The sequence below is a fragment of the Lucilia sericata genome, unplaced genomic scaffold (assembly GCF_015586225.1).
Source record: "Lucilia sericata isolate MDLA Ls3-8-SP2 unplaced genomic scaffold, ASM1558622v1 Contig004321F_arrow, whole genome shotgun sequence".
NCBI classification, from domain to species: Eukaryota; Metazoa; Arthropoda; class Insecta; order Diptera; family Calliphoridae; genus Lucilia; species Lucilia sericata.
The window spans coordinates 4,972-19,895 of NW_023997219.1; the positions used below are offsets into that span (position 1 = coordinate 4,972).

Consider the following 14,924-nt stretch of genomic DNA (forward strand, 5'->3'; position numbering starts at 1 on the left):
TCTAGTCTATAGTCTAGTCTATAGTCTAGTCTATAGTCTAGTCTACAGTCTAGTCTATCGTCTAGTCTATAGTCTAGTCTATAGTCTAGTCTATAGTCTAGTCTATAGTCTAGTCTATAGTCTAGTCTAGTCTAGTCTATAGTCTAGTCTATAGTCTAGTCTATAGTCTAGTCTAATAGTTCTAGTCCTATAGTCTAGTCTATAGTCTAGTCTATAGTCTAGTCTATAGTCTAGTCTATAGTCTAGTCTATAGTCTAGTCTATAGTCTAGTCTATAGTCTAGTCTATAGTCTAGTCTATAGTCTAGTCTATAGTCTAGTCTATAGTCTAGTCTATAGTCTAGTCTATAGTCTAGTCTATAGTCTAGTCTATAGTCTAGTCTTGTCCTATAGTCTAGTCTCTAGTCTTGTTTATAGTCTAGTCTCTAGTCTTGTCTATAGTCTAGTCTATTGACTGGTTTCATTTCTGAAGAAAATTTTCGATATTTTGATTTTTGATAATAAATTTTGATAAATTCGATATTTAATGCAAAATTCCGATAATTTGGTTATTTTAAAAGAATTATTGAAAAATTTTATATTAAGGACTAATTAAGAAAAAAATTAATTTTAAAGAAAATCGATAATTAATTTAAAATATATTTGATAATTATAATATTAAAAAACAATCCATTATATTCGATAAATAACTAACTTTAGAAACATTTTCTAGTTTTTGTATCAAACTAAATATGTATTACAAGCATCCAAGTATTAAATTTGCCAAATACTCAAATTTCCTTCAAAAGTCAAAAATCTAATTAACTTTTTTTCTTATCCCCCTTCTTTCCCATAATTCAACATTCACTTTGTCTACTAAAAATTTCCTTTATCCTTAATTTTATTTCATTAAAATAATCATTTAATGCAATATAAATAATTGTCAGAATAAATACAATGTATACAAAAACAAATATCCGCAATAGTTTATTTACAACAAAATACTTTTTACATTTTAATTACTACAACATCCAGCCATTCAGATTAAATGTTAGAAAATGTTAACCTTAAATGTGCAAAACCGTAAAAGGACATCGTAGGATATTTAATTAAAAACAACAAATAACAATATTATAATGAAAGTTGTAAAATCTAAATAATTTGAATACATACTAAAACTACAGACTTACAAGGTTTGTATGTGAGAATATTTGACTGTGTTTGAAAGTAAATGTAATTGGTAGTGGGATTGTTAAACGAAATTAGAAACAGCAAATCTTTTATTAAGGAACTCCCATTGTTTGGTCTGTTATTTGTTGTAAAACACAAATTCTAATTTACATATTAAAAAAAGAAAAAAACACTACTACAACTACAAACAATAAACTATAGAAATTTACAGCTACTGATACTACAGTCATTTGCCGAATAAATTTACTGCTGGTTAAAGGGATGTTACTTAAAACTTTATGCAACATTTTTTAAGAAATAATTAAGTCCACGCTGCTAGTCTAGTCTATAGTCTAGTCTATAGTCTAGTCTATAGTCTAGTCTATAGTCTAGTCTATAGTCTAGTCTATAGTCTAGCTATAGTCTAGTCTATAGTCTTCTAGTCTAGTCTATAGTCTAGTCTATAGTCTAGTCTATAGTCTAGTCTATAGTCTAGTCTATAGTCTAGTCTATAGTCTAGTCTATAGTCTAGTCTATAGTCTAGTCTATAGTCTAGTCTATAGTCTAGTCTAGTCTAGTCTATAGTCTAGTCTATAGTCTAGTCTATAGTCTAGTCTATAGTCTAGTCTATAGTCTAGTCTATAGTCTAGTCTATAGTCTAGTCTATAGTCTAGTCTATAGTCTAGTCTATAGTCTAGTCTAGTCTATAGTCTAGTCTATAGTAGTCTATAGTCTAGTCTATAGTCTAGTCTATAGTCTAGTCTATAGTCTAGTCTATAGTCTAGTCTATAGTCTAGTCTATAGTCTAGTCTATAGTCTAGTCTATAGTCTAGTCTATAGTCTAGTCTATAGTCTAGTCTAAAAAGTATTATTTTTGTTATAACTAAATTAGTACTATTTTAAAATTTAGATTTTCCATGCCTGTTATGTACAACAATTCGTTTTATTTTTTGACTTTTAAAGCGTGAATCCCGTAATCCCTTATAACTTGAACTCACGTCATCGTTTATTTGATTTTATTATTGTCATTGTTGTTGTTGTTTTCGTCGTCGTTGTTACCATTTATCGATTGATAAACAGACAAAAGGAATGACAACAAGAACAATAAAAACAACAAATAAAAGTTATAGCGTACAAAAAGGACCATAAATAGTGTGTATAATAGATAGACAACAACAGCAAAATCGCTTCAATCTTGGTAGTCGCATTAAAATTTGTAAAAGAAAGTGACAATACGATGACCTATAAAGAAAGCCAAGAAAAAAGTATGTATATAACTAAGTATACAACAAACATACTTATTAACAATGTCTAAAGCTGATGAAGCACAAAATATAGAAGAAGGTATACAAAAAACTTAAAAGACTGAAATAAAATCAATAATTACTTCAGTTAAAACAAATTTTGATAGATACCAATGGCACGTTGTAATAATAGAATATGTGTGTATTTATAGATGAAAATGAAAAAAGAAACCGAAACAAAGGAAAATAAATGGTCAGTAAACGTCATTGAAAAGAACTATTAATTATAGTTGCAAGAAGTATTGTTGTAGTAATTGTTATTTTTATAATTTGGCATTTATTTTGTTGAGAGTTTTAATGAAATGTTTGATTTACTTAAAATGTAATGGATATTAAGAATTATATTACAGATCTTCGAAAAGTTTTAATATCTAAGAAAACTTTTAAAATATATTTGATACTTATAAAGAACTAGCTATACCCAGTGTGCTTCGCAATCCTAAAAACAATAGAATTAAGAAATCTCTACAATTTTTCATATTAACTTTTTAGGGAAGAGCCACTTTTGTTAGTCTGATTTCACAGATATACGAATTTTTGTATTTAATTCATGCTGGTGTCACTCCTTCTATTTTCGGTTTGCAGATATTAGAATTTTTGTATTTAATTCATATGGGAGGTGCCACGCACCTTCTTGCTAGTCCATCCAATTCTCTCAAAAGTTCATATGGATGTCAGAGTTTGAGGATTCTAGCTCTAATAGTTTACCAGGTATTCGAATTTTTGTATATAATTTATATGGGAGTTGCCACGCCCCTATTGTAAGTTCAGCTAAATTTGGTGTTATTTAATTTGAGGATTTTAGGTGTTATATTTTCTTATATATTCTACTATTCATTATTAGGGAGGTGTCACACCTATTGCACCTAGGTCACGCATTTTGTACATATGATCATCCTGAAATTTGTTTATAGACTTCTAAGGAATTTATGATAAAACCGATATTTTCGACAAAATTCGACATATTTAGAGAAAGTTCTCTCTTTAAAGAGAGCTAATCGACACAGGTGGGTGTAGGACCAATATTTCTGGATGTTACAAACATCAGCACAAACGCATAATATAGGGTATAAAAATAAAACATAAATTTACATAAATTTGATATTTTAAGTAAATATTTTTATAAAAGAAATTTAACAAATGTTTTTCTTCTTCTTTTTCCTTTTCAGGTCGTACTCGTATTTATACTCAGTATTGCATCACTCATTATATACTTCGTTGATGCATCTAACGAAGAAGTCGAAAGATGTCAGCCATGGAGTACTAACATTACTCAACAAATCGATCTTGCATTCAATATATTTTTCATGGTTTACTTTTTTATACGAGTAAGTTTTTGGTTTGCTTTATTTTCTATTGGTCTTTAAATATTTTCTGTTTCTATTAAGTTTACGAAATTTTCAAATATTGTGATGTGTACGCAATTTGTTGGTCGGCAAAATAATGTAATGTGCTACTTGAGTTAAAGTGCCATTTTGTATAAATGAGCCAAAGGTCATGTCTTTCTGTTTAAAACTCTAAATATTACATTAAGAGTTAGGTTTTTGGGAAAAAGTTTCCAAAAAATGCACTTGTAACAGCTATATTGAAATCAGTGATAAACACAAAGAGACTATAATCAAGTTGTAATTGTTTAGTTTTTAATGAAAAATAATTAAACAAAATTTGTTTTAACTACTTTTATAAGTTTGTCTGACATTCGTGTTGTTTACTTGTAAGTAGGGTTCTATAGTTGAAACGAAAAGTCGACTTTTCGACTTTTTGCATTTAGTTATAAGTCGACTTTTCGACCTTTCGACTTTTTTCATTTATTTAAAAGTCGACTTTTAGACTTTTCGACTTTTAGTATTTTATAAATGGTCGACTTTTCGACTTTTTCCGACTTTTCGACCTTTTTCGACTTTTTCCGACTTTTTTCGACTATTTAATGACTTTTTTCGAGTTTTTCCGACTATTTTAGAGTTTTTGACTTTTAGATTTTTACGACTTTTTGACTATTTTCGACTTTTTTCGACTATTTATTGACTTTTTTCGAGTTTTCCGACTATCTTAGAGTTTTTGACTTCTTTTCCACTTTTTTAAAATTTTTGACTTTTCGACTTTTTCCGACTATTCGACTTTTTTCGACTTTCTTCGAATTTTTTCGAATTTCCGACTTTTCGACTTTTTTCACTTTTATTTACAAAGTCGACTTTTCGACTTTTTATATAGACGATAGTCGAGTTATCGACTTTTTTGGAACAAAATAGTCGACTTCGACTTTTTTCGGCAAAAAGTCGATTGTTCGATTATTCGAAAGTCGATTTATAGAACCCTACTTGTAAGCAACTAATATCTGTCTGCCTGGTGAGTGCCGATCACTGATTTAAATGCAATCTAAATGAAGTCCTTCGATACAAGCAACCCTTCAGCTGGGAAAACTTGTGTCAGTTTAAATAAATTTAAGTTCAACTAAACTCTTTACTAAATGTTATTTTTTATTTAACTATTTATCAGACTAATAACACGAGCCTCGTATGCAAGGCCATACACTCAATGCGTAAATTTTGTTACACTCACAAAAATTTTGCTTAATTTTCTCAAAATTTCTAAATGAAAAATGTATGTGTTTAAAAAAAAAAACTATTTATTTCTTCTATATATTTTATTTATGCTATTTTCTTCTTTCTATATTTTAAATCTAATTTCTTAATAAATTATGTATTTTTTTAAAATTACTTTCAAATTTAAATATTTGATTTTTCGTATTTTTTTCTTAAACAAAAACAATTTTATTTCATTTTACAGTTCATAGCGGCGTCCGATAAACTTTGGTTTATGTTAGAAATGTACAGTTTTGTAGATTATTTTACAATACCCCCGTCCTTTGTATCAATATATTTAGATCGAACATGGATCGGTAAGCTTTCAAAATTTGTTTACTTTTTTTCTTTAAAATATGATTTCTTTGGTTTTTCTTTTTGTTATTTACAAAACAAAAATCTCAATTTGAAAAAAAAAAAACGAGACGAAAAGAAAGAAAGAAAAAAATATTGTTGTTATAATTTATTATTTGTCAATCATACATACGTTTTGTCTGCTTGATCGAAATGCATGATTGTAATGATAATGCTTAACACTATTATATGTACTAGTACATTTAACAAACAACGATTATATTCCTCCTTCCTAACTTGCAATTCCAAAAAAATGTCATCATCATCGTGAAATGAAAAGGTCTTCGTTTTCTGCGAGCACTGCGTCTTATGACTGTACCGGATATATTGCAATATTTGAATGTTTTAAAAACATCCAGCTCAATACGTTTGGCGCAATTGGTATCAATTTTTATATCCGTGTGGTTAACAGCAGCTGGTATTATACATCTGGTATGTTGAGAAACTCTTTTTTTATTATTTATTCTTTGTTTAATTGTCTATATGTATATATTGATATTGTTGTTTGTGTTTATTATTATGTTTGTAACACTGTGTGATAATTTTCGTTTATTGCAAGGTTAACAACTTGTAACTGATATTTGTTTCTGAAACAAAGTTTTTTTTTGTCAGTTGAAAGGTGTTATTATCTCAGACTAGACTATAGACTAGACTATAGACTAGACTATAGACTAGACTATAGACTAGACTAGACTAGACTAGACTATAGACTAGACTATAGACTAGACTATAGACTAGACTATAGACTAGACTATAGACTAGACTATAGACTAGACTATAGACTAGACTATAGACTAGACTATAGACTAGACTATAGACTAGACTATAGACTAGACTATAGACTAGACTATAGACTAGACTATAGACTAGACTATAGACTAGACTATAGACTAGACTATAGACTAGACTATAGACTAGACTATAGACTAGACTATAGACTAGACTATAGACTAGACTATAGACTAGACTATAGACTAGACTATAGACTAGACTATAGACTAGACTATAGACTAGACTATAGACTAGACTATAGACTAGACTATAGACTAGACTATAGACTAGACTATAGACTAGACTATAGACTAGACTATAGACTAGACTATAGACTAGACTATAGACTAGACTATAGACTAGACTATAGACTAGACTATAGACTAGACTATAGACTAGACTATAGACTAGACTATAGACTAGACTATAGACTAGACTATAGACTAGACTATAGACTAGACTATAGACTAGACTATAGACTAGACTATAGACTAGACTATAGACTAGACTATAGACTAGACTATAGACTAGACTATAGACTAGACTATAGACTAGACTATAGACTAGACTATAGACTAGACTATAGACTAGATTATAGACTAGACTATAGACTAGACTATAGACTATACTATAGACTATACTATAGACTAGACTATAGACTAGACTATAGACTAGACTATAGACTAGACTATAGACTAGACTATAGACTAGACTATAGACTAGACTATAGACTAGACTATAGACTAGACTATAGACTAGACTATAGACTAGACTATAGACTAGACTATAGACTAGACTATAGACTAGACTATAGACTAGACTATAGACTAGACTATAGACTAGACTAAAGACTAGACTATAGACTAGACTATAGACTAGACTATAGACTAGACTATAGACTAGACTATAGACTAGACTATAGACTAGACTATAGACTAGACTATAGACTAGACTATAGACTAGACTATAGACTAGACTATAGACTAGACTATAGACTAGACTATAGACTAGACTATAGACTAGACTATAGACTAGACTATAGACTAGACTGTAGACTAGACTATAGACTAGACTATAGACTAGACTATAGACTAGACTATAGACTAGACTATAGACTAGACTATAGACTAGACTATAGACTAGACTATAGACTAGACTATAGACTAGACTATAGACTAGACTATAGACTAGACTATAGACTAGACTATAGACTAGACTATAGACTAGACTATAGACTAGACTATAGACTAGACTATAGACTAGACTATAGACTAGACTATAGACTAGACTATAGACTAGACTATAGACTAGACTATAGACTAGACTATAGACTAGACTATAGACTAGACTATAGACTAGACTATAGACTAGACTATAGACTAGACTATAGACTAGACTATAGACTAGACTATAGACTAGACTGTAGACTAGACTATAGACTAGACTATAGACTAGACTATAGACTAGACTATAGACTAGACTATAGACTAGACTATAGACTAGACTATATAATCTATTGGCTATTCCATGGGCTAACCTATGGACCATTCTACGGACTAGTTTATAGACGAGTGAACTATAATCTAGTCTATTGATCACTCAATGGACTAGTAGTCTATGGATTGTTCTATCAAGAAGTCCAGTCTATTGACTAGCCCATGAACTACTACATTTACTAATATATGAACTAGTCTCTTGACTAGTTACGACTGCAGTTCCAAAATTATGAATAAGAAATTATTGTTACACAGTGTTGTAATTAAAATAATTATTTATATATGTTCTCTTTAAAAACTAATATCCCAGCTAAAAACGATCATATATGATTATATATGGATCATATATGAATCATATATGAACCATATATATTCTTATATGTTCATATCCGAAAAATGACGATATATGATCATGTCATATATGGACACATATATGGAATCATATATGAAAAATTTTTCCATATATGGATAAGTACGGAAATATATGAACAAATATGGAAATAAATGAAAATATATGGAGATTAAGCCCAAATCCGCCAATTTTCGGATATGAACAAATATGAAAATATATGCTTCATATATGAATCCATATATGATCCATACACAATCTTTTTAAGCTGGGATCTTAAATTAAACTTTAAATAATGGTTCAGCATTTAAGAGATTTTCTATCAAGCCAGAGAGTTTTAAAATCAATGATTGAACTGTTAAAGCTTTGGAACCGTATTTGAAGTTTAATTTGTTTATTAAAAAACTACTTTACTCAATGTTTCTTATAATATACTGTAAATATTTAAAATAACCTTTTAAAGCAACAAAATATGTCCAATAGTATAAACTTTACAATTTTACTATCTACTTGTAAAAAAAAACTTCAAATACTTTCATATAAAAGATATAAAATTTTTTAAATTAAATTGATTTTGTATGAAAGTAAATGATTATTGTGCAGCACACAATCTATAAAGTAATGTTGTATAGATGCAACCTTACAACATAAGTTGTGAATTGCATAAATGTTCTTTTTAAATGTTGTTGATAAATGTGATTGAAAATAATGTGATTTGTGTTTTAATGTAAAATGTTGTGATGATGATGTTAATGAAATGTTTCTGATGAACAATTCTTGCATTTACTTAAAATTTAGCTGGAAAACTCTGGCGATCCGCTGGATTTTAATAATGCACATCGTTTATCCTATTGGACCTGTGTCTATTTTCTAATTGTAACCATGTCAACAGTAGGATATGGTGATGTATACTGTGAGACTGTTTTGGGAAGAACATTCCTAGTGTTCTTCTTACTCGTTGGTTTGGTAAGTTTTATTTTCGTTTATTTATTATATTTTAAGAAAAAAAAAAAACACTACTTTTTATTAATTTTAATATTTTTAAGAAATTTTTGTATTTAAAAAATACTATTTTCTAGTATTTTTTAAAAGAGGTTTTTAAAAAGGAATTCTAGGAACAGGGACTTGTTTGTTAAGTTAAGTAAGCTGCTGCCAATTTAAATGTAAGGGTTTCAACAGTTAGATCTTATATTTTCCCCCTTTTAAGAGTAAACAACAAGATATATAACATTTACATAAGTGCTGTTCGTTTAATATTGATGAGGTTTCTTTTGTTGAATAAATTTTTTAACACATTTTTTCCATGTATACAACACTGTATATTATCCAAAAAAAAAAAAAACAACGGTTGTGTGAATGAAAGTAAAAATAAAAATAATAAAAAATATCAAAAGTATTTTACTACTTTTAAATACTACATATTTACTACTAACTACTTACTACTGTTTTTTTTTAGTGTTTAGTTTGCTGCTATTAGACAGTAAGGTCTTGATATATATTTCTTTCCTTTTATAAATAACAAAACAAAAAATTTTATAAAAAAGTAAAAATATTCAATTAAGTATCATTAAATTCAACAAAATATTCATCTCATTAAAAAATTCTCTTTTTTAACTTTTAATTTTATGTTGATACTTTTTTGAAACAATTACGTTATTTATTATTAACTATTTAATTAATAAATAATTAAAATAAATAAATTTTACGCCTTAGTAATTTGTGCACTTTATCAATTCATTTTAGTTTACACAACATTACTAAAGTTATTTCGAAATATTATTATACATAATTTATCTAATTACTTAATTAATTAATTAATTATTATAAATTTTATTTAATTTTCTCTTATTTCAAATTAAATGAAAATATTTTCCATTTTATTATCATTAGATTTTTTTCAATTCCCTTTAATTTTAAAAACAACCAGCAAATTTAAAAACTTGAAAAAATAAATTAAAATTAGTAAAGGTTTTCGTTAAGTACCAGCTGTTAATTTTTGTTATTAGTTTTATATTAAATTGAATTTGAGTTTCAAATCATCAATTTGCATGCTCACATTCATTGCGAACAGTCATAGTTTGATTTTTCTTTAAATTTTTCTTATTTTGTTTTTCAGTTTAATGTTAACAAATTATTTATTTTATATCTTAATTTTTATTATTATTTATTTTAATATCAATTCATGAAAGTTTTTTTTTTCAATGTCCAGCATTTGTATTGGTTTATTTTTTGCGTTCGAAAGGTTTCTAGGGTTTACATTTCTATATAAAGAAAGCAGGACTCTTATATTGCATGCTATGCTGGCGGCTGCATAAATGTGTTTAACAGCTTGAAAAAGTATTTAAAAATTTATTTTTTAATAATCTAAGTTAGTTGAGGGCCTTAATTGTCAGGAATTCTTTTAGGTTAAACATTTTATTTTACCTTTTTTCCTCATTGTGTAATATGCTATACCACTGTGCAGAGTTTAGCGTTATAATAAAAAATATGAACCCTACTATTGCTTTAAGCCCGATTAAAGTTTACAATTTCTTTCAGTACAGATTTCTTTCTATTTAAAAACAGACGAATTTATCATTCGTCTCATCCAGACTAGACTACATACTAAAGCAGGCTATAGCCTACACTACAGACTAGACAGTAGACTAGAATATATTTGACATTAGACTAGACTATAGAATAGACTACATATTAGACTATAGACTAGACCATAGACTAGACTATAGACTAGACCATAGACTAGACTATAGACTAGACTATAGACTAGACTATAGACCAGACTATGGACTAGACTATAGAATAGACTATAGACTAGACTATAGACTAGACTAGAGACTGGACTATAGACTGGTCTAGCATAGACTATAGACTTGTCTAGACTAGACTGGACTATAGACTAGACTATACAATAGACTATAGACTAGACTATAGACTAGACTATAGACTAGACTATAGACTAGACTATAGACTAGACTATAGACTAGACTATAGACTAGACTATAGACTAGACTATAGACTAGACTATAGACTAGACTATAGACTAGACTATAGACTAGACTATAGACTAGACTATAGACTAGACTATAGACTAGACTATAGACTAGACTATAGACTAGACTATAGACTATACTATAGACTATACTATAGACTAGACTATAGACTAGACTATAGTACTAGACTATAGACTAGACTATAGACTAGACTATAGACTAGACTATAGACTAGACTATAGACTAGACTATAGACTAGACTATAGACTAGACTATAGACTAGACTATAGACTAGACTATAGACTAGACTATAGACTAGACTATAGACTAGACTATAGACTAGACTATAGACTAGACTATAGACTAGACTATAGACTATACTATAGACTAGACTATAGACTAGACTATAGACTAGACTATAGACTAGACTATAGACTAGACTATAGACTAGACTATAGACTAGACTATAGACTAGACTATAGACTAGACTATAGACTAGACTATAGACTAGACTATAGACTAGACTATAGACTAGACTATAGACTAGACTATAGACTAGACTATAGACTAGACTATAGACTAGACTATAGACTAGACTATAGACTAGACTATAGACTAGACTATAGACTAGACTATAGACTAGACTATAGACTAGACTATAGACTAGACTATAGACTAGACTATAGACTAGACTATAGACTAGACTATAGACTAGACTATAGACTACACTATAGACTACACTATAGACTAGACTATAGACTAGACTATAGACTAGACTATAGACTACTATAGACTAGACTATAGACTAGACTATAGACTAGACTATAGACTAGACTATAGACTAGACTATAGACTAGACTATAGACTAGACTATAGACTAGACTATAGACTAGACTATAGACTAGACTATAGACTAGACTATAGACTAGACTATAGACTAGACTATAGACTAGACTATAGACTACACTATAGACTACACTATAGACTACACTATAGACTAGACTATAGACTAGACTATAGACTAGACTATAGACTAGACTATAGACTAGACTATAGACTAGACTATAGACTTGACTAAAGACTAGAGTATAGACTGAACTATATACTAGACCATAGAGTAGACTATAGAGTAGACTATAGATAAGACTATATATTAGACTATAGACTAGACTATAGATTAGACTATAAACTAGACTATTGACTGAGCTATAGGCTAGACTAGAGGATAGGTTAGCCTATAGACTAAACTATAGACTATTGGCTAGACTACAGATTAGACTATAGACTAGACTATTGACTAGATTATAGACTCGACTATGGACTAGATTATAGATTCGATTATGGACTAGACTATAGACTAAACAATAGCCTATACTATGGACTAGTCAATAGGGACTGAGAAGTTATAGTCTGAAAATAAAAGCTAATATAAAGTTATCTTCAGTTAATCGCAAAAAACGGTGGTATAGCATATATAAAAAAACGGTTTTTAACCGATTCCTTTAATTACCCCTAAGTATAGGATTTAATTTAGAAAAATTGAAGATTTTTCATAATATTTTATTTTTTACTTTATTTTCCTATTAACTATAAATAATTCTAAATAAAAATTATAAATATAATTTTTTTATATATATATATAAATAAAAACAATGTCAAACAATAAATACAAAAATAACCCCCGAAATTTTAGGCAATGTTTGCCAGCAGTATACCGGAAATTATTGAACTTGTTGGTAGTGGCAATAAATATGGCGGCGAACTTAAAAGAGAACACGGAAAGAGGTAGTCTAACAAATTCAAAATGAATTAAAAAAACAAGTAAAAAAATAAAAATATATTAAACACCCCCAAAATATATAAAAAAAATCATAACTAACATGATCATTTTTCAAACAGTACTCTTACTCTCTTTTATATATAAAAATATCAAAAAAGAAGCATTTAAGCATTTGTAAAATATTTTTTTTAAGAAAAAAAAAAAAAAAAAAAATCCTATATAAAAGAAAATAAAATATACTTTTATTAATTTTGTTTTATAAAATTATAATTTTAAAATAAATCTTAAAGGGGGTTTAAAGCCTAAGATTTTTTAAAGCTAAAGAAAGTTTAACTTAAATTGTTTAGATATTTTAAATAATAAAAAGCTTTCAAAATTCTAGGCTGACGTTTTGCAGCCAGTTTTAAACTTGTGTGATATATATTAAGCTGGTTGGTTAAACTAAACCCTAAACTTATAAGGGTAATTGTTAAAGGACTGTTACAGTTGTGTTAATTTTTACCTTAATAAGTTTTTATTAAGATTTTTTTTTAATATATTATTATTTTTTGTTAACTACTAAAATATTTTATACTTTGAGTTGCTAATTAAGAAAAAACAAATAAATTTTGCTAACAAAATACCTTTCACCACTCAGATAAGTCAGTTAAGAAGTTGCTTTTTTCTTGTATTATTTCCTCTTATTGTTTTTTTACAGTTTTATGAAAATTAATTTTATTTAGCACCATTATTTGTTTTTTTTTTCTTTTTTGAACAAATATTTTAATTTGTTTTTTATAATTGTTATTAAATACATTACTTTTGTTTTAAGTTTTGGATTTATTGTAATTCTTTCTATATTAGTCTGTTACCCTTATTTTGGTTTGGTTTTGTAATGTAGCATTAAACAACAAATAAAACAAATATATCTATTATCACCATTTACCACCAAATTACCTAAAAAACAACCAACCAATCTACCAATCGAACCAATCAACCATCCACCCACCCAACAACCAAACAACCACAATGAACAGAATAATAACAATTTAAAATTTAGGGAATTCCCTAAAAATAAAGTGAATAAAATCAAAGTAAAAAATAAAAAGAAAATGTCATTTTATATCCCTCCATTAAAGTAATTTATCAAATATCTCTTCCTTTCATCTAGCACCCATATCCGTTACTTGAACCTTGCTAACTTCCTCCCTACCACAAACTCCTCTCCCTCTCTCTCACAAATTCCTTTATATTTGTTTCCCTTTAACTCTAAAGAAAAAAAAGAAATCTCTCATTAACTACTCACTTAATAATGTTTTGTTTCTTTTGGCAAATGGAGAATTAAATACTCATCTTTCGTATCACTCTCTCACCAATTTTCTCCATTGTTTTTTATTCGCTCTTTTTTTTCAATCCACCATGTTGTTTGCTGTTATTTTTTTCATTTTGTTTGTTTTTGTTATTGAAAAAAAAAAGTATAAAATGAAGAAAAACCCTCTTTAAATGAATTTTGTAACAAACATTTCAAATCAATCAATCATCCTGTCATTTTTTTGTAACAATTTTATTTAATAATTTTGCCAAATAAAAGGGAAATTTATACTCTCTACACTTTTCACCATCACCAGGTAGTTTAGTTTACTAGTGAGTTGAGCCTGTTGGAAATTTTTTGAAAAAAAAAAAATTAAATATTTCTTTAAACAACTGTTGTTTCTTGTTATGATTCTAATTATTAGTTACGTTTTTAATCATTTTTATTAACACTTGTAGTTTATCATTTAACTTAATATTCAAAATAATATCATAAATAAAATTGTTTTTAAAATTGATATAAAAAAATAAAGATTTTCAAACAAAAATTTTTAAATAAATAAAAGTTTTGAAAAGAAAAAGTTTTTAAAAAATAAGGTATAGTTAAATAAAATTTTGTTTGAAAATCATAAAGACATGTTAAAGATTGGTTTAGAATTTTAGAAAATATTGAATGTTAGATTAAAGCTTTGAAATCAATGTGGCAACACATTTCTCTCCTTCTCTCGAAAGCTTTTTCTGGCTTTTCATCAAGAGCTAAATAAAGTTTTGAAAAACTTTTTTTTTTTAACAAAAATGGATTTTTAGTGAAAGATAGAATTCTTAGTAATTTTAGCAAAAAAACAAACTTTTGTGAAAATT

At 27.8% G+C, this 14,924-nt stretch overlaps 1 protein-coding gene across 1 annotated transcript; it reads left to right on the top strand.

Moving 5' to 3' along the window:
• The first annotated feature begins 3,625 nt into the window (after positions 1–3,625).
• LOC119615184 (calcium-activated potassium channel slowpoke-like) lies at positions 3,626–12,951 on the top strand. The gene is made up of 5 exons (XM_037971263.1): positions 3,626–3,779; positions 5,239–5,350; positions 5,668–5,819; positions 8,802–8,969; positions 12,687–12,951. Exons 1-5 carry the CDS (start codon positions 3,759–3,761, stop codon positions 12,780–12,782), a joined length of 549 nt encoding a protein of 182 aa, XP_037827191.1. The 5' UTR covers positions 3,626–3,758; the 3' UTR covers positions 12,783–12,951.
• The last annotated feature ends 1,973 nt before the right edge of the window (positions 12,952–14,924 follow it).